At 35.1% G+C, this 21,155-nt stretch overlaps 1 protein-coding gene across 1 annotated transcript in view; it reads right to left on the bottom strand.

The window, feature by feature from the left end:
- The window catches only part of hibch (3-hydroxyisobutyryl-CoA hydrolase), a 36,353-nt gene extending 15,486 nt beyond the window's left edge, over positions 1–20,867 (bottom strand). Inside the window, exons 1-7 of the mRNA XM_051118770.1 lie at positions 20,745–20,867; positions 19,068–19,110; positions 18,370–18,501; positions 18,164–18,248; positions 17,975–18,055; positions 17,847–17,899; positions 7,055–7,133 (exon numbers count right to left, since the gene is read on the bottom strand). Of these exons, the coding sequence (XP_050974727.1) occupies positions 7,055–7,133; positions 17,847–17,899; positions 17,975–18,055; positions 18,164–18,248; positions 18,370–18,501; positions 19,068–19,110; positions 20,745–20,776 (505 nt within the window). The 5' untranslated portion in view covers positions 20,777–20,867. The remainder of the gene's footprint in view (positions 1–7,054; positions 7,134–17,846; positions 17,900–17,974; positions 18,056–18,163; positions 18,249–18,369; positions 18,502–19,067; positions 19,111–20,744) is intronic.
- Positions 20,868–21,155: the final 288 nt, after the last annotated feature.

The raw sequence follows: 21,155 nt of genomic DNA, 5'->3' as shown, positions 1-21,155 counted from the left end.
GCTTCTTTATTAAAGATTTTTTTAAAATCATTATTGAGAAAATGAATGCAGAAAAATACTTAAGAACTCAAGGTCACTAAACAAACAGTTTGGCAATGTATTTCAATCCATAACGATCGGTTCTTGCGTCTCTTAATAAGATTTATTCACTGTTGAAGCCACCAATGAGACATGACTTTCAATTGTCTTTACACAAGAAAAAAAGATTTTTTTTTTGGCCACAGGAGTAAAAATCAGCTATTTTGTAGGGAATTATTATAATCGCTCAAGTGATTACAATTGGTGAAATACTTGAATAAACAAAAGACCTTGATTATATGAGCTATTTCATTGTTACATAAAGCAGGGGCATTTAAAATTTTTTATGCCAATGTCCTGACAAAAATTATGATCTCAAAAGACCCCCTTCCTAATGTATAAAGGGAGCTGTATATTTTCATACTGTATACAGACCATTTTCTAACCATCACTGGAGTTATGTTAGAAGTATAAACCCGAGAAACATAAAAAAATATTAAAATAATCATGATAGAGTAATAACTCAAATTATAAATGAAGTCAATAGTTAAATTCTTGTAATATTAACATTTTCTACAAACTATTTATTTCCAGGCACCTGCAAGCGAGTCCTTGGCCCCTAGTTTGTAAAACCCTAGCATAAACAGTTATCAAATGCATTGTTCAGTCTCCAGTATATAGTTATGAAATGGCATTGTGTGGCGCTACAATCTTATTAACCTGATGTGCTTTTTTTAGTAGCAAGGGCTGAGAAAAATAACATCACTTCCCTTACACGCACTCAGCATGAGGTACAATTTAGAATAAGGCGGGACCAGATTAGGTCCCCTGACCTGATTCCAGGAGGCAAATGTAATATCATAAATGGAGATTACACTTGCCGTTCACTAATTCAATCGCTTTGTCTCGTGGCCGGCATAGTTTTAAGACTCAAATAGCAAATAATCCATCAGCAGAAGGGGTGAAGGGGGGAACCAGGTTGCAGGGATGGGGGGGTGGGTTGCATTTTCGGCGCACAGATGGCTGGCGCATAGTCAGAGAAGGTGCCACCATGGGCGAATGCCACAGCTCAGCACAAATGGCTCAAGGCTACTGGTACCATGCTGTTAGTGGTGCTTTCCTTCTGGAATCCCACTCAGCCTGGAGCATTTAAAGTGTACATGACAAAAAAAAAAAACAGTTTAAAACTGCACAAGAGTCCCAGCACCACTTCTTTCCCAGAAAAATGTAAACACTATTAAAGCATTGTTTGTTTGAGAGACTTCACATAGCAACAGTAGCTTAACCAATGGTCTGAGTTGGGGTGTTTTTTCAATCAATGCCAAATGAACAAACATGTTTAAAAACCTGTTTAAAACAATCATTATTTATGCAGATTTACACTGAAACATTTATTATGCCACCGAGTCCACTATGGCTGTGGGTTTTGACACAAATGTAATGATTAAATTCAATTTCCCTTTCAATTCAGTATCGATTATTCTGGAAATACATCAGGTACAGTACGTGCCAAATTTTCTCATGGAAAAATCTCTCAACTAATGCTGTAAAATATACATAAGTCAGTTGGTACTACATTAGTATAATATTAAATGTTAAAATTAACTGATTTGTATACAAACACTTAAATTACACTCAATTAAGTTTTTATAAGTAACAATTACATAATAATATTTCTACTCCAATTTGTTTTGACTGATTTATTCAAACATAAATACTAAAGAACAGTAAAAAATATAATTAACATGTTACGTGCAAAATGCTCCTCTCTAGAGTTAATTTTTCTAGCTGACTATCAAGTTTATAGTCCCCAAATAGGCCTATGTTTTGTCTTAGGTAAATGTGACATTGTGACATTGTTATATTAATGTCTTTCTGCGGTTGAAACAATAATTGAACAATTACATGAGACAGGGTACGTTCGGATGTTTATTCATATTTATTTCATGCTGTAATTGGAGAAGATGATCTGTTCATGTGCCACTGTGGCGCTACAGCGATCTGTCACTCCACATTAAACAGTGCCAAAACAGCATTTATTGTTTGAATATTGTAATAAAATGAACAGAATCTAATCTCAGAATGAAATCTGAGACTTTGTTTCATATCAAAAGTAAATCACATTTTTTTTAACCCCATCCTAGAATCCAGGGTTATTACTGTTAAGTAAAACTAAAACCATAAAAACATTTTTCGGTACTTGAAACAACATAACCAAAATAAAATAAAATGTATGGTTAAGTTTATTAAAAATGTATTGCTGAGGTAACATTTCTTACTTTCATTATCTTAAATAGCACTAAAAGAATTACTAAAGAACTAAATCGGGAATCGAACTCAGGTCGCCGCAAGCATAGTTGTGCTACATGTCGGCACAGTAACCACAAGGCTATCGGTGCCGACTTAAACTTTTAAAACTAATTAAAATAAAACAAAAACCAAAAAATTACAAAAACACAAAATTATTAAAACTAAAATTAAAATCAAACAAAACACAATATAGCTGCAAGCAGCAATTACCAGGGTTCGAGCATTTAAGGACGTATGAAAAAAGACATTACTTATAATTAGGCAAGCCTGTAACCACCTAAAACAATGGTTAAAAAAGCATTTATGTATCATAGAAATGTGATGTTTTTTAACGTTTACGACTGTTATAGCGCCAACTGTGGTCTGTTAATTTACAGCAGTGGTTCTAGAGGCAAAGTTGTTTGGAATGAGGAAGTCTATCGTATGATACGAATATCATGCGTATGTGTGAAAACATGCACTATACAATCATTTATGCCCTTGAAAAATGCGATATTTGCACCTCCCAGTGGACGATTTATTTCAAATTTCTCATAGACCTTTAAGGTTTGAGTTTCGTTCCTATCGACCACCTTTAACCTTGGCGAATAGGTGGTTTTTAGAGACCAAATCCGTGTGTAACGATTTTCATGTCAATAGGACAACAGGTTTCGTAGTTACGGCCGTTTTTATGTTTTTTTCCCTCTTATTGCGCCACCAAGTGGTGATCACCAAGTAATCTCAGATTTAATTTTACATATGCGTTGTGAGTTTCATTCTGTTCAAAAGTTATAGCCAGTTTAGTAAAGGCAGCCATGCCCCTTTCTAACATTCTGGCATCCCTTTGCGATGGCATGTCGAAAGTTTACCTTCTTTTTTTGCTAATTATTGATATTCACTCTCCAGAGAATCTTCCAGCACTGCTTTGGTTCCAGTTGGGTGAAAAACCTAGGACTAGTTCTAATTGCAAAATACCCAAAAACTTCGCCGTGCTTAGCGTGAGCCAAGGATTCCAACGACTTGCCTGGAATATACACTCGAGCCTGCAGCGAGCGGTTTAGGAGTGATTTAGGAGTTATGAGCGATTTTGTACTTTTGAGTGCTATAGCATCCCCGTCAGGCCAATTGGGCCGAGCCTTGGTGACGTTGTAGATGGTCTGAGTACTACCATCCCTCCAGTTTTCAAGTTTCTACGACTTATGGTTTGGTCTGCCCGATTAGTTTTATGTGGAGATTGCTGATCTGTAGCCATTCTAACAATTACATTAGTTAATGTGGTGGGATGTCAGTATTGAAGCCTGTTTAATAAACCTGTTCAAAATAAAAACAATTATTTATGCAGATTAAATAATATGATTAAAAAAAATGTAATGGGTCATTTTTTTTCCCCCCAAAAAAATCAATAGCTGAATTGAAGTTCCACGTATATTCCATGTGCACATGATGATGTACTGTAGTACTTGTTTAACCACCTCACGTCAAGCCAAGCAAGAAGAAGTATAAGGAAGTAGCTGGCTATTAGACAAATGAATCTGGCCACCCTACCACAGAATAAACCATTAAGACAAGTGCAAACCTAAAGAGGATTATTCATTCAGCTAGGGCTGAAAAACACAGGCTCTTAATGGAATTAGCGGGTGATGGCACACAGACACTGTGCATTCACTCAATCAAATACACATACACACACACACACATGCGCACGTGCACAGACGCTCAACAGATGTGTCACAGACCGTGATTAGCACTACTTCCTGCCACTCTAACAGTTCCGTAGGGAGCCTTCGCCCAAGGCCTGCAAGAGTGAAGGACGCTGTACAACTCAGGAGGAAATGCTGTAAAGCTCTCTCATTAAGAGTCCAGAATGAATTACAATAGCCGAGGCAACTTCTGCCTACATGTGTAGGAGCATGTGATAGGGACAAGGGCAAAGTATTCATCACAGACAATCTGATTTATACCGCATCGAGGCTCCAGACATACCATTCACAGGGTGTGATTAGAACGTGGAATGAAAAGGAGCACGAAAAATCTAAAGCATGTGCAATAAAAACCGAGATGCAGCACACATGGATATATTCTGAGAGGATGGTTATGAAAGACGGATGTGGAAACATTCACTTTGGACCCAAAAATGAACATTTTGCCTTCATTTTCTCACCTTCATGTCTAACCATATGTTTTCTGGGTGATTAAGTGAAGACAGAATTTAAAATTATAATTAATATTATTATAATATAGTTCAAAAGTTTGGAAATAGGAAGATTTATTTTCCTTTTTTAAAAAAAAAAAAATCAATACATGAATTCTACATTAATATGCATTAAATTGGTCAAAAATGTAAGTAAAAAAATGTTTATTTCAGTTCTTTTGAACTTTCTATTCGTCAAAAAAATCATGGAAAAGATGTACCACTGTTTTCACACACAAAAAAATTATTTTCAGTATTGTTTCCAACATCGATAAATTTAAGTGTTTCTTAAGCAGCTAATCAACATATTACAATGGTTTCTTAATGATCATTGACATTGGAAACTAAAGTAATGGCTGCTGAAAATTCAGCTTTCTACCACAGGAATAAATTACTTTTTAAATGATATTAAAACACGAAACCATTACTTTAAATTGTAATAATATTTCACAATATTACTCTTTTTCTGTATTTTTGATCAAATACACTACTGTTTTTGAACAGTAAGATTTTAAATGTTTTTTTAAAGAAGTCTCTTCTGCTCACCAAGCCTGCATTTATTTGATCCAAAGTACAGCAAAAACAGTAACATTCTGAAATATTTTTACTATTTAAAACAGCTGTTTACTATTTGAAAACCTTTTTAAAATGTAATTTATTTCTATGATCAAAGTTACATTTTCAGCATGATCCTTCAATAATCACTATAATACGCTGATTTGGTGTTCAAAAAACATTTATTATTATTATTATTATTATTATTATCAGTATTTAAAACAATTGAGTACAATTTTTCAGGAATATTTGATGAATAGAAAGATCCAAAGTTCAGCATTTGTCTGAAATAAAAAGCTTTTGTAACATTATACACTATACTATTCAAAAGCTTGGCGTCAGTGTAATTTTATTTTATTTATTTTTTTTTTTTTGGAAAAGAAGTTATAGAAATGAATACCTTTATTTAGCAAGGATGCTTTAAATTGATTAAAAGTGATGATAAAAGACATTTATAATGTTACAAAATATTTCTAATTCAAATAAATGCTGTATTCATCAAAGAAACCTGAAAAAATTATACTCAGTTGTTTTCAACATAATAATAATAATAATAAAAAATTTTGAGCAGCAAATCAGAATATTAGAATGATTTCTGAAGGATCATGTGACTGGAGTAATGATGCTAACAATTCAGTTTTGAAATTACAGGAACAAATTACATTTCTAAATCTATTCAAATAGAAAACAGTTATTTTAAAAAGTAAAAAATATTTACTTTTTTTATTGTTTTTGCTGTACTTTTGATCAAATAAATGCAGGCTTGGTGAGCAGAAAAGACTTCTTTAAAAAAACATTAAAAATCTTACTGTTCCAAAATTTTTGACTGGTAGTATAAATGCAGCCTTGGTGAGCATAAATGTTAAGGATCCCAAACATTCGGTAGTGTTAATGGTGATGTAAGCTATTCTTAAAAAAAATTCTGAAAATGATTTAGACAACACATTACCAAAGCAAGTTGCAATCCAGTAACAATGATCTGAAGGTGATTTGTGGTGCTGAAAAAACACTTTTTGAATTTTTTTTTCTATTTACAACCTTTTTGGCAATTTATGCTTGTACTTTTATTGAATTTTTTTTTTTCTAACACAATTAATGTGACTATGAACTGAGCTGTCCACCCAGACCAGATGAGAGGTTAGGAAATTAAATCTACATACTGCAGTCCAAGAATCATCTTTTGGCTCCACGGTTGGAACAAGACCCACCCACTTCCCACATATCAACGGCGGATTGATCGGATGCCGTCCACATCGCCAGAATTCCTTCCATGAGCAAAAGGGAGATTCACGCTGCCTGTGGAGCGTTTTAGCATGCCGCTCATTCAGAACCCACAAGCATCAGACAGGTGCTTCAGTCTGAACCATCTCTCAATATTGTTTCCACATAAAACTGACCTGAACAATCTGCTGTGAAAGATTGCTTGGAAAGGTCTTTGGGCCAGGCAACAATTTGAGAAGAAAACAGATCACACAGAGTTTTTCTTTTTTTTTTTTTTAGCTACAAAAATGTGTGTTGTGTCATCTCACGCTGCTTGTACTTTGGCTGATCATGTGTTGAAAGTTTGGACATATCAGTCAAGATGCAAAGTAATATTTGCATATTATTTTAGGAAAAAAACACACAGCCTTACTCTAATTATAAGTAGACCATAGTAAAAACCTGTAGCAAAAAAGTAAAATCCTCTGTAGCACCCATTCGCTACAGAAGATCCATTGGTGAGCAATTGTTGTAAAGCTAAATCTCTCTAAATCTGTTTGGATGAAAAAATAAACTTTGATGTTCTGAGGGTGAGTAAATTTTCATTTTGGGTGATCTATTCAACTACAGTTTCTTTTTTGCCAAATGGTATGCTTTACATACACTTTTCACATCCATATTTTTGGATAAAGTACTATTGATTTCTGCGAAACCAAAGCCATTTTGCATTATTAATGAAAACTCAGATTATAACCCAGTTACAGCCCACAGGGAGAGAGAGAAACACAGGCTGCCTCTTACCAATGCCCGTCTCTGGCATGGCAAACAGTGTCTTCTCAGTGGCCACACGAAACCGTCCATGAACTGAAAGACCCACACCCTGTAGAGAGAGAGAGAAACAACAGTACAGATCAATAATTGGGTACAGTGCTCACAGACCAGATGGAGAGAGCCGTAGAATGAGGATTCAAGTGTCCACACCCATCCTCTGTGAGACACTACAGGAACAGTTCACCCAAAAATTAAAATTCTTTATTCATCCTCATGTTTTAAATCTGTATGTATGTAGAGCTGTCCCCTAATAGTCGACTAACCATTAGTTAGGCTTGGTCAACCAAAATATTTTTGGTCGCCTAGTCGCTAAAAAAAAAAAAAAATTCCACAGGAAGTGGCGAAGTTACATAGTTCATGATGGACAGATTGTTAACGGCTGGACGATGTGGTAATATAGTACATCGGATAGGACATCCAAATGCATTCAGTTTTTTCCCATTTCGATTTTTCTCAACTACTTTTTAATGGTTAAATTAAATTTTATTAAATCAAAGAGCATGTCTAATTAATTACGGTCATAAAAATTATACAATTTCACATCAATGTAATAAAGGTTTAACAAAAATGACATGTTTAGGGCCCTATGAAATGTTTTATTTTTTCTCACCATATGTTTTATCCTTATCAAATTCTGTGTTTTAGCATGTCTAACTATTTGAATGCATACTTATATTATTAAAATAGCCTTATGAAAGGTTTTTTTACCCTCAGAAATTCTGTGTTGTGTATTTAAAATGTTCTGGTTATCAAATAGGCATAAAATATTAATTTCATTTGTCTTTTAATTATTGAAAATTAAGCTTTAAACTTTTTTATTGGCAAACAAAGAGGAATTTACTATTAAAATTAAAACATGGAAGAAATGTTGTGTGATTATATCCTAAAAATAATGTTTGTTTCATTTTAGCAGTAGTAGTAGTAGTAGTAGTAGTAGTAGTAGTATATATCTGGCACAATTTTTTCCAAGTTAACCTGGACTTTTATTTTGATGGATTGCCGTGTCTACCTTTACATTTCTGTGTATATGATATAACACTAGTTTTCCTAAAATGGAGCGGTCAAATGCTCATGAAATGACTCTCAGCAGATATTGTTCATGTATTTTATGTCCTAATTTAGTGACAGACGCTAAAATCACCGCGAGCATCACGCGCGCTTCAGTGTGTATAGTAAATAACCACTGGCCTGCCACATTCATTAAAACAGAGACACGCAGAACAAGCAGGATTCTTATTTAAATGGTATTTTTGGAGGCGTAACATTTACAGGTACTAGTCCATATTGCGGTTTGATTTAAGTGTAATGACCTACTTTTGATTAATTTATTCAAACTTTGACAAATTCTGTGACATTCTGTGTTATTCAGTAAATTAAGTTTTTATGACTTGATTCCGCGATTCTGTACGCGTTTTCCGCATCATGGAAATAATAGGGCCCTACGCTCATCAATCAATGACCTCAAATATGGCTTTTTATCTGAAAGATGTATGTAGTAGAAATTTTACATGGCTGCTAATGTTCTAATGTTAATCTAATGTTAACCTAGAAAAATGTGCACTACTGAAATATCTGTGTGGAGTGTGGAAGCTCAATAGTAGCACACTCACTGCATGACTGATGGAGGTGCCAGTGGTCACTTGCTCTTAAAATACTCATTTTTGGTCATACAGATATAAGTAATACATCTTTCAAATCTGTAAAGACTCTACGTTTATTTGTGTGCACTCACAATAACAACAAAACATTGCGCTTTTGTCAAATAATGGAAGCAACGGGATGCGCTTTCTGCCGTCTCGGTCTCTGTGAACTTGAGCACGTCACTTCAAAACTTTGTGTATACTTGTCTTATCTATAAGAGAGTGAAATGTCTACTTTTAAATTCAAATAGAAAACAAATATTCTCAGATTATGTAATCCATATTAAAACATGCATACAGGCGCATCACTTCTGCGGAGATGACGAGTCAGCGTGACCGATTCTCTTAAGTGGTAATCTCTTAAGCCAAAAACAAAGAAAGCACTAGTTTATCAATAAATGATTAAAACACTAATGCAGTCTACTTGCTGTTTTTCCCTGACATGCTCATACTGTAGTTACTGTATCTGTAGAGCCCTTCTGAAGCTGCATTGAAACTGCAATTTGGACCTTCAACCCGTCGATCGACTATTAAGTCCACTATATGGATAAAAATTCTGGAATGTTTCCCTCAAAAACCTTAATTTCTTTTCGACTGCAGAAAGAAAGACATGAACTTCTTGGATGACATGGGGGTGAGTAAATTATCAGGAAATTTTAATTTCGGAGTCAACTAAACCTTTTATATATATAGTGGAAACTGTGATGTTTTAAGCCTATGTTTACTATAAATTGTCATGTTCTATGTGAAGATTACTAAAATTCTCCTACTATGTAAAAAAAAAAAAAAAAGTGCAGTGGAAACCAGCGGACAAGGTTAATTTGGATTGTTGTGAACCATATGCACAGTGTCAGAACTTAAGCCTCTCTTTAAACACTGTTGCCATAGTGAAGCACCAACACCACGTTTGATGATTTAGTTGTGGTCGAGACCCTAAATCACGACAGCATCGCCTAAGCAGCAGACGCAGGAATGGAATAACAAACAGTCACTGATGTACGGCACACAGTATTTTTATATGTGCTCTGAAACTCCACAGCTTGTTCACAAACCGTGTAGGATTAGAAACAAATGGTGCACATGGCAAAACAACAACACAGCAACCCTAACAGACGGCTGATACTCATGATGCGTTACAGACACAGCTAAATGCTTTTCAGGTCTTTTACCACTAATGACAGACCGATTAATTCTGAAATTAACTATATTTGCCAAATACCATACAGAAATCAAACTAATAGGCTGATTTGGTGCTCAAGAAACATTTCTTATTATTATCAGTTGAAAACAATGTTGCTGCTTAATATTTTTGTGGAAACCTTGATTTCTGGATCCTTTGATGAATGGAAAGTTCAAAAGAACAGCATTTATTTAAAACAGAAATCTTTTTAATAAAATAAAAAATGTCTTTACTGTGATTTTTGATCAATTTAATGCACCCCCCTTCCTGAATAAAAGTATTCATTTTTTTCCCAAAAAATTAATGACCCCAAACTTTTGAAACGATCAACTGTTAAGCCACCTTGATCTTTAGATAAATTATCTTTGAAAAAATGTGAAAAAACGTCTGAAGATGAAAAAAATAACATTGCCAAAAGCATCCAACTTATTCATTGTCGCCACCGCAAAACCCGACCTGATTCTGTCATAAAAAAAGATCCACACACGAGTATAATACAGCAGCATCGTCTTAATCACTTCAATATATTTGGCTGATGTGACTCATCAGATCACAGAGCATGACTGACATGGACTCATCTAGTTAAACAAAATACACATCATAAAATCAGTTATTACAAAACCAACTAGAGGCTGCGTTCTCAACGGGCTGCTCATTTAAAGACAATAATCATCTTCTCTTAGGGGATTTGAGACGCATGTTGTGATCAGAGCAGCACGTGTACCCAACATGACAACTCATTAGAGTGATTACAATGAAGTGAGAACAACCATCCAAACTATCACAGAGTCAGAGCTGAAGCAGCAGTAGGAATAAACTGTCTGAATAGTTTAGTAACAGCATTTACATGTGGCAACTTTAGTATTCTGAGTCAAATAAGAAGCACATGGATCTGGAGGCATCAAATCATTCACCTAGAAGTGGTGGAAACTCATCCATTCCCCGAAATGTTTGGCTGGAATCAAACAGAAAATTCACGGATAATGTAGCCAGCTTCTAAATTTAAGAATCAGCTCCGGGATGGAAAACAGTACCTATCAAAAACACAAGCATCTCCTCTTTAGGAGACTAACATGGAACATAAATTCAGCCAAAAATGTTTAAAGGCCACCTTTAATCTGGTGCTTTTCTAATATGAAAGCACTCTGGAACGTTTCATCACAGATATCTCAACAAAAGCAAACAGCTTTATCAGGTTCTTGGCAAACCACTGAATTAAAAAAATTCCAGAGGTGGAAATTTCTAAGAAGTTCCTGTTAACTTAAAAGAAAAAAAGTCAAGCTTAAACATACGCAGCCACAGGTAGGATTTTTTTAAACATCTAGTTCAAAAGTTCATACACCACTGTTCAAAGGTTTTAAAAATGTAAAACTTTTATTCAACAACGATGCGATAAGTTGATCAGAAGTGACAGTAAAGACATTTATAAATATTTCTGTTTTACATAAATGCTGTTCTTTTGAACCTTCTATTCCTTTATTTTCCTGTATCTCAGTAAAGCTGCTTTAACACAATCCTTTTTGTACTATAGAAATAAAGGTCACATCAAGAAATTATGAAAATAAATGTATTACAATTTCCACAAAAATAATAAGCAGCACAATTTGTCAAAAAAAGGATAATAAGAATTTCTTGAACAGCCAATCAGCATATTAGAATGATTTCTGAAGGATCATGTGACACTGAAGACTGGAGTAATGATTTTGATCAAAGGAATAAATTACATTTTACAATATATTCACATAGAAAGCAGCATCTGTAAACAGTAATAATATCTCAAAATATGAACATTTTACTGCAACCCCAAACTTTTGAATGGCAACATAAATTTAATGCCCAATAAAGTTAAAATCATACACTATCAGTAAAAAGTCTCATGAATTGAATGTTTTTTAAAGTCTCTTCTGCTCACTAAGACTGCATTAATTTAATCTAAATGACAGCAAAAACAGTAAAATTAAAATATATCGTTACTATTTAAAATAACTGCTTTCTATTTGAACATATTCTAAAATGCAATTTATTCCTGTGATTTCGATGCTGAATTTTAGCATCATTACTCCAGTCACATGATCCTTCAGAAATCATTCTAATATTCTGATTTGCTGCTCAAAAAACATTTATTATTATTATGTTGAAAACAGCTGAGTAGAATTTTCTTTTGTAAAAAACCTTTTGTAACATTATAAATGTATTTATCATCACTTTTGATGAATTTATAACATCCTTGCTAAATAAAAGTATGCATTTCTATCATTAATACCCCCCCACTCACCTCAACTGTTTCAAATATTGATAATAATAATAATAATAATAATAATAATAATAATAATATGTTATTATTACAATTCAGCATATTAGAATGATTTCTGAAGGATCATGTGACACTGAAGACTGTAGTAATGATGATAAATTTAGCTTTGATCACAGGAATAACTTACATTTTAAAAGATTCAAATAAAAATGGCTATTTTAAATAGAAAATATAAACAATATTTCAAAATTTGACTATTTTTGCTGTACTTTGGCTAATATAAATGCAGGCTTGGTGAGCAGAAGAGACTTCTTTAAAAACATTAATAAATCTTACTGTTCAAAAAACATTTGATTGGTAGTGTACATAAGTAGAAGACAACTCATACTCTTGTCCGCTATAGATAAAACAAAGTGGCATTATGAATTGCACCAGTTCTGTGTAGCTAGAAGCATTCAGGCTGTCTTTTTATATAACAGATGTCCTTCTTTTTCTGGTTCTCTGTATTACTGCATCTGTCCTGTGGCTCTGCTTAATTATGATTTACCATATGGTGAGCATCAAGCTACTGAAGCACTAAAGGCGTGATTTCATTACATAAATTAGATGGTCGAAATTAACTAAGCAGAGGTCATATGAAAGATCTTTTGTGTGTGTGTTTAAGGATTTTATTTAATTCTGTAGTTGATCTGGCCTACTTCTTACTGCTTTTCCAAAATCTGTAACACTGAATTTATTAGTATTTGTCATTTATAATTTATAAATTATTCACAACAGATGCCCAAGAGTATGGCATCACATCCTGCTGCCCATATTCGTTACAAGGTCCAAAGTAGATTTGCATGCTGTGACTGTAAATTAACACTGTCCCAAAAGACTAAACACAGACACACAAGCAATAAGGTCCAAAAGAGCATCATTACAGTGATGGTCCACAAATGGTGACTACATAATCAAAGCAAACAGAGAACATTCTTACAAATGCTGGAAATATGCAGAAAAACCAGGAATAGCTGATAAGGAGCAACGGTCAGGAAGGTATTAAAGGTGCGGCGCAGCCACCCTCTGACAGCCCTGTGTGAGGGATCAAAGAGATGCTCATAGATCACACCGAGCCACCGACTGATACACTGCAGGTGTGAGATATGATGTTACGCCTCTCATGAGTGATTGCATATTTCTTCCATTACTAAATGTGTTCCATAAACAGAGATTCAGCTGAACCACTGGAGAAAATCATTCTGATGTTCATGGTGATTTATTGGATAATACTATCACTTACAGTATTATTATGTCTTCCTTACATCTCTAAATATAGCTTCTGGAAAGCTGCTTCAGACTAAGCATGAGAGAAACTCAGACACTTCAGTATGTTAAAACTAGACTAGATCTTTACTGTAATGTTTTTTTTTAATCATTTTTAATGGGTCCTTGCTGAATCAAAGTATCAATTTCTTAAAAAAAAAAAAAAAAGAAAAAAGAAAAAAACTAATTCACTCACCCTCAAGCCATTCTAGGTGTATATGACTTTCTTTTTTCAGACGAATACAATCAGAGTTCTACTGAAAAATGTACTGGCTCTTCCAAGCTTTGTGATGGAGTGGGTGTTGAGATTTTAAAGTCCAATAAAGTACATCCATCCATCATAAAAAGTTCTTCACACAGCTCCAGGGGATTAATAAAGGTCTTCTGAAGCGAATAAATGCGTTTGTGTCAGAAAATATCCATGTTTAAACCTTAATAAGCCATTGGGGCGCAATGAGGCGCCAGGTGTGACGCAATTGATTTTTGCTAGTTTCAGCCCGATGCAGTTATCATTTTCATGTCCTGCACCACGTTGTTTAAATACAGGGTTTCTACAGGTTTTATGAGGATAAATTTAAGACTTTTTAAAGACATTTTTAAGACCAACTAAAGAAAATTTAAGAGAAAAAAAAAATCAAAGGTAAAACAATACAGCAATATGTTCTCTAAGTATAGTTCGCCTTTTACTTTCACTTTCAAATTATAGCAGTAATTCAGCGTCTAGCAACTGTTTGTTTTTAGTTTGTTTCAGATTTCCCTTTTTTTCTACACATTCCTACGGTTTTAAGTAGCTTGTAAAAGCGTTGTGCGCATTTTACTTTCACTTTTAAATTAGCGGCATATAAAATATATATATTTTTTTAAACAGGTGCTTTTGCATTTCGTTTTAAAACTCTTCTGTCAAGGTCTTGTCTTTCTCACCTCTTTCCTCTTGTCAATCAGCTCGACTCTCTCTCTTCAGGTGATAAATGAAATGTATCACCTGATTCCCATCCTTAAAATAGCAAAAGTGGATTCAGACACGCCCCAAATGTGCTTTAGACTATGCGCTTAGATCACTAAAATAGGGCCCATTATCTCTAGCTTCCGCTAACTGCCATATGAGCGTTCACAAGGGAGTGGCGTTCCTGCGGATGATGTAGGACGTAGGCGTAGCGTGAGTCACGGTGAGAATGTACTATTCTCGTGAGAACAAAGTTTTGTTCACAGCAAAGGAAAACCAGTCTCCTCTTGGCTAATACTGAAATACTCTGAGATTATTCTTTACAAATCCACATTTTGTAAGTTGTGGTGGGAGGAGCAAATGATAGACACAGTGGGCGTGACGTCAGGCCTCGGAGAGGCTTTTATTAAATGTAAAATAAACAAAAAAAGTGTCCAAAAAGGGGAAATAAAGTGTCCAAAATAAACAGGGGTTCTGGTGTCCTCGTTGTGCTGAGGAGCTCCATTAAGAAGTGGGGCAGTGTTCGGGAAGGAATGGTCCAGGTAAGGGGCGGAGACTGGTGGCTGCACGTGTTCCCCTCTTAGGTCCGTGGCTACGTCCTGCTTTGCTCACGGCACTACTCGGGGGATTCAATGACCCAGCATCCTCGCCTGTCACCCGTCTAACGTGTGCTTTACTCGTCCAGACCACGGGTCTAACAGCTCGTTGCTTCGGCGGCGCTCGTTCCCCTCAACACTCCCTTCCTGGACCTACGAGGAATGCACGGGGTAGAGATCGGTCTCCCAAGAGAGGCACGCTCGACTTTTAACAGCGGCGTTGATGAGATTTCATTCACGTCAGGTGTGCCTCATCACACGCCGCCAGACCTGGCTGCTTTCGGCGCCCCTCCTCTTTCGCACGCCCACTCCCGTCGGGAGCCTGGTGAAGGGCGTTGATTAAGAGATGGGATAATGATGATAAATAGGGGGGAGGCAGCCGACTCATCACAACGTCTAATTCATGACCAGTGCTTTGTTTTGCTCTCTCTCTACTGTGCTTCTATGTTCATTGCTATGTTCATAGCTTACGCTATGCCTATGTGAGCATGCATACAACAGTTAGCAGAAGCTACGCCTGAGTCTTACGTCATCCGCAGGAACGCCACTCTCTCATGAACGCTCATACGGCAGTTAAGATAGAGATTATGGCTTATTAAGGTTTAAATATGGATATTTTTATTACACAAACGTATTGATTCCCTTCAGAAGGCCTTTATTAAATCCCCAGAGCTGTGTGGAGCACTTTTCATGATGGATGGATGCACTTTATTGGACTTCAAAATCTCAACAGCCAGGTTGACATTTGCATGGAATTACCCTTTACAAGATAATAAAATTATTTTTTGAGTAAACTATCTCTTTACTGCAGAAAAAAAGATGAGGAGGAAGAAGAAAACAAAAAATAGTTGTCAAATAATGTCGTGCTGCCTTGCAAGCGCTGTAATAACATTATCTGTTATTCTGCAGCAACTGCCCATTTCTTTTTCTCAAATATCTGAGTGAATGGAAAAATCCATTTCTAAACCTTAGAGACATCTGAGGTCAGCACGTGCTCAGTGAACGTGTATGGTCATTCCATTCTTAAATAACAGATCAGAGTCCTCAGCTGAAACATATCACGCAGCAGCTATGCATCAAACGGCTCAGACCAAAGGATGCACGGCACTGAGGTCATACCGCCTGTACCTTATCCTTGACAGAATCCCTGATCAATTAAACACCAGGAGCTGACAGATTCCACAGCTGTGACATTGCTCTCCTACTGCCAGAACCCCATGAAACCATGAAGACAGTAATATTTCAACTGCTCAGTTGTGCTGGTAAAAGAGTGTTTAAAATATATTTACAGCACTAAAGTTAGTACAGATTAATGTTATAGTGAAAGTTTTACAATACTAATGAACATCTACTGAATATGCTGCTTATGAATACACATCTTGCTTAAAAGAATAGTTCACCCAAAAATGAAAATTTGCTGAAAATGTAGAGTTTGTTTAATCATTAGAACAGATTTGGAGAAATTTAGCATTACATTATTTGCTCACCAGTGGATCCTCTGCAGTGAATGGGTGCCGTCAGAATGAGAGTCCAAACAGCTGATAAGAACAACAATAATCCACAAGTAATCCACAACACTCCAGTCCATTAATTAATATTCTATGAAATGAAAAGATGTGCATTTGTAATAAACAAATCTATCGATACGATTTTTTTGTTTTTACTTCAAACCATTGTTTCCAGCTAAAAGACGAGTCCTCTATTCATAATATTGCTTCTTCCAGTGAAAAAAATCATCTTGTCTGAATTAGAAATATGCACAGATCCAGCAGAGTTTACAAAAGGAAACAGTTCTAAACAATTATGACTTTCCTGCTGGACACAGCAATAGTATGAATTATGGGCTAGTGTTTTGGCCAGAAGCGACGGTTTAAAGTTAAAACAGCTTAATGATGGATTTGTTTACATTCATGCAGGTTTTCACCTCACAGGATGTTAACTGATGGACTGGAGTTGTGTTGCTTACAGTACTTGTGCATTACTGCAATATTTTTATCAGCTGTTTGGACTTTCATTCTGACGGCACCCATTCACGCCATTGGTGGGCAAGCAATGTAATGCTAAATTTCTACAAATCTGTTCCAATGAAGAAACATCTTGGATGGCCTGAATATACATAAATCTACATTTTGAATATACCTTTTCGAATCCAGATAATTTGTGATGCATTTCTAATTACAAGTGTAATTATTAAATCAATGCCTTTTAGGCCTACATGTAATGTGCAACATGAATATAAATACAAGTGTTACTTAAACACAAATCCATAGCCTACCAATGGGAGGACACTTGAGAACTGATTCATAAGAAACCCATAGACTATGTGCAAGATCAGCTCATTGCTGACACCTACTGGCTTAAATACACAGTGCAGGACAGAAATTAAGAGGATTAAAAGAGAGGTTTATGACTCATAGTGCGTCACAACTTGCTTGCAGCTCATATGGTCAAACATGACTGCAAGATATTGAAAATTGCACTAGGAATACATATAATAATAGCTCATGGGTCATTATGTCTGAGTATTTTCATGCATTTATTTATAAATGAGAACACCTAGTGCATTATGCATGAAGCCAGTGGCAATGTGAGTCCTAATGTTTTTGAACAAATTCATAGAGACACAATGGTAAAAAGAACAGAAGGGTTATATTTATCGTTTTATATAAAGCAGGACGCTTCGTCCTTCATTTATTTTTATATTTTGTAAACACAAGACAAGCTGGCCCACATTGCCGCTGGCTCTCAGGTTGCTTTAATGCCATATTCTGCTAAATTAGGACAGACAGCACCATCTGCTGGTGAACTTGTGCAGCAAGATGACAATTATGGATAAATACTTACTCCTCCCATTGTAATTCCATCAATTAGAGCCACATATGGTTTCTGATATGTACCTAAAAAGAGTTAAAATCAATGAATCGATCTCTTCATCAAACCTCAAAAATGGCAACAGGAGTCTGAAAACATACCAATAGCGTTGTTAAGAATATATTCCTCACGGAAGAAGTCTTGAGCCAGGGAATCGCCTGCCTTTCCAGCTTCTGTGACAGCTGGGAAATATTTGTTGCATTTCGTTGTGAATGCCAGATCTGTCTGACTGCATAGATCTATTTAAGAGTAAAGAAAAACCAAATTGTGTGATTATCTTACATAATTACCTCTGATATCCCCACCAGCACAGAATGCCTTCTCTCCTGCTCCTTTAATGATCACCAGATCTGTTTCTGAGTCTTTGTCCCATTTCTACAAAAACACAACCATTAAAGTAGGTTAACAATCAGAGATTGTCATATGAAGTTGAACTGGGTGATCAACAATAATACAGGGCTGATGTCGTGAGAAAAGGTTTCCAGTCTCCGCTAACCTTGAGCTGGGGGTAGATGTGTCTGATCATGGTGAGATTCAGAGCATTGAGAGCTTTGGGTCTGTTTAGGGTAATGACTCCAGCGTTTCCAACTTTCTCAAACAGAACTTCAGACCCAGTTTTACTAGACATCTGAAATGAGACAGTAATAAAACAATATTTGATGGGAGAAACATTTAGAATCAAAAACACTACAATATGTACATCACAAGTCAAGGTTTACACATATTCTTTTCATTTTTTTTAGTAAATGCACAATTTTAATCATTTCAAACACTTAATTCAAATTCAATTCAAATTTACTTGTATAGCGCTTTTCATGATACATATCGTTGCAAAGCAACTTTACACCAAATTACACCAACGATTTTACAATATATGTAGTAGTAGCTTGATGTACATATGGCAGAGATGTGTGGTAAAGATCAAATTAATGATGTAATCAAAGCAGACAAAGAACACTATAAATTAGTAGCAGAATTCGGTAGTATAATTTAAGCATAAGTTCAAATGAAAACATTATTATTTCAAATTAATTATTAAAATTAATTATTTCAAGCATTACATATGAAACACCAGACCAAAAGGATGAAAATATAAATTAAAAGGATAATACATTTGATTTAGTGTGTCTACCTTCTTAACTGGCTGAAAAAAATTAATATGAATATTGATTCCTACTTAAGACTCGAACTTACCATGTGTCTTTGTATTCTCTGCAATCTGCAGATTGATCGTAATCTGTATGGGATAAAATTAACCGTGTTGTTACTGTTTTTTCTTGAACTTAACATTAAATTGTTATACATATTGCTGGGTAATTAATATCAATCTTTTAAAATAAAGGCAACAGAACATTTGGAAACTGAAACCTCAAAAACACAGTAGATCAGGGGTGCCCAAACTCAGTCCTGGAGGGCCGGTGTCCTGCAGAGTTTAGCTCCAACTTGCCTCAACACACCTGCCAGGAAGTTTCTAGTATGGCTAGCAAGAGCTTGATTAGCTGGTTTAGGTGTGTCTAATTGGGGTTGAAGCTAAACTCTGCAGGACACTGGCCCTCCAGGACTGAGTTTGGGCACCCCTGCAGTAGATTATGTTTATTTATTTATGTTTATGCCTTTTATTATTGAAAAGAACACAATGCACTATATTTTCTTATATATACACTACGTGTCAAAAGTTTTTGAACAGTAAGATTTTTTTTTTTTTTTTTTTTTTTAAAGAATTCTCTTCTGCTCACCAAAACTGCATTTATTTGATCCAAAGTACAGCAAAAATATTTTTACTATTTAAAATAACCGTTTTCTTTTGAATATATATTTTCAAATGTCATTTATCCGTCATCAAAGCTACATTTTCAGCATCATTACTCCAGTCTTCAGTGACACATGATCCTTCAGAAATTATTCTAATATGCTGATTTGCTGTTCAAGAAATATTTTTTACTATTATTATTATTAATATTTAAATCAACTGAGTACACTTTTTTCAGGATTCTTTGATAAATAGAAATATCTACAGATAGGTATTTATCTGAAATAAAAAGCTTTTATATTATACACTATTTTAACATTATACACTATACCATTCAAAAGCTTGGAGTCAGTAGATTTTTTATTTTTTTGGAATGAAATTATAGAAATTAATACTTTTATTTAGCAAGGATGCTTTAAATTGATCAAAAGTGATGATAAAGACATTTATAATGTTACAAAAGATTTCTATTTCAGATAAATGCTGTTCTTCTGAACTTTCTATTCATCAAAAAAAAACTGAAAAATTCTACTCAGCTGTTTTCAACATAATAATAATAATAATAATAATAATAAATGTTTTCTGAGTAGCAAGTCAGAATATTAGAAGGATTTTTGAAAGATCATGTGACTGGAGTAATAATGCTAAAAATTCAGCATTGAAATCCCAAAAAAATACATTTTAAAATATAATCAAATAGAAAACAGTTATTTTAAACAGTAAAAATACTTAAATATTTTACTGTTTTTGCTGTACTATGGATCAAATAAAAGCAGTCTTGGTGAGCAGAATAGACTTCTTTAAAAAACATCTTAGTGTTCAAAAACTTTTGACTGGTATTGTAGTGGTAGTGCTTCTATATGTTTTCTAAAACCTTTTAAGTTTTGCTGGGTTCAATCCATGCAAACATTTAAACGACACTTTCCTTACTTTCTTAACTATTGTATATTCATAAGACAACGTCCAAGCTTTATCTCATTCATTCTTTTTATAAAAGAGACCTATACTGCACTGTCTGCAGATCACCTACAGATCAAATTGCAAGCAATAATTCAATTCCGGACTGTATGCAGAACGACTCCATGATGACATCGATCCCGTGACACTTGACGATCACTCACCTGTGCGCAGATGTTAAGATTATTAATGACATGGCTAAAACTCAGAGTTCAGCTGATGTTCTGGATCACTGTACACACAGAGGTTTCACCCTGTCGCCACTGCTCATTGGCCCTGCTTCATGATGTCATGATGGCGCGACACCATCGAGGAAATCTCGCGATGTGTCACAGCAGTCCCGACACTGCCCACTACAGAGTCATCCGCGTTTTGTCCTTGAACAACAGCACAAATTATGTTTTTTTTTCTTTGACTAGTATCGTCAATTAATTTTCTTATGTATAAGACTATATTTAACTTTACAATTAAATAAAGTCTAATAAAAGGAGTAAACGCCGGTATAAACTGGTGGTTCTGTAAAGCGATGTCTGAGTTGCTAGGCAACTGTACCGACGCCGGAAGTGCGTGGCTAC

The sequence above is a fragment of the Labeo rohita genome, chromosome 9 (assembly GCF_022985175.1).
Source record: "Labeo rohita strain BAU-BD-2019 chromosome 9, IGBB_LRoh.1.0, whole genome shotgun sequence".
Classification (NCBI taxonomy): Eukaryota; Metazoa; Chordata; class Actinopteri; order Cypriniformes; family Cyprinidae; genus Labeo; species Labeo rohita.
This window is presented reverse-complemented; position numbering and strand designations above follow the sequence as displayed.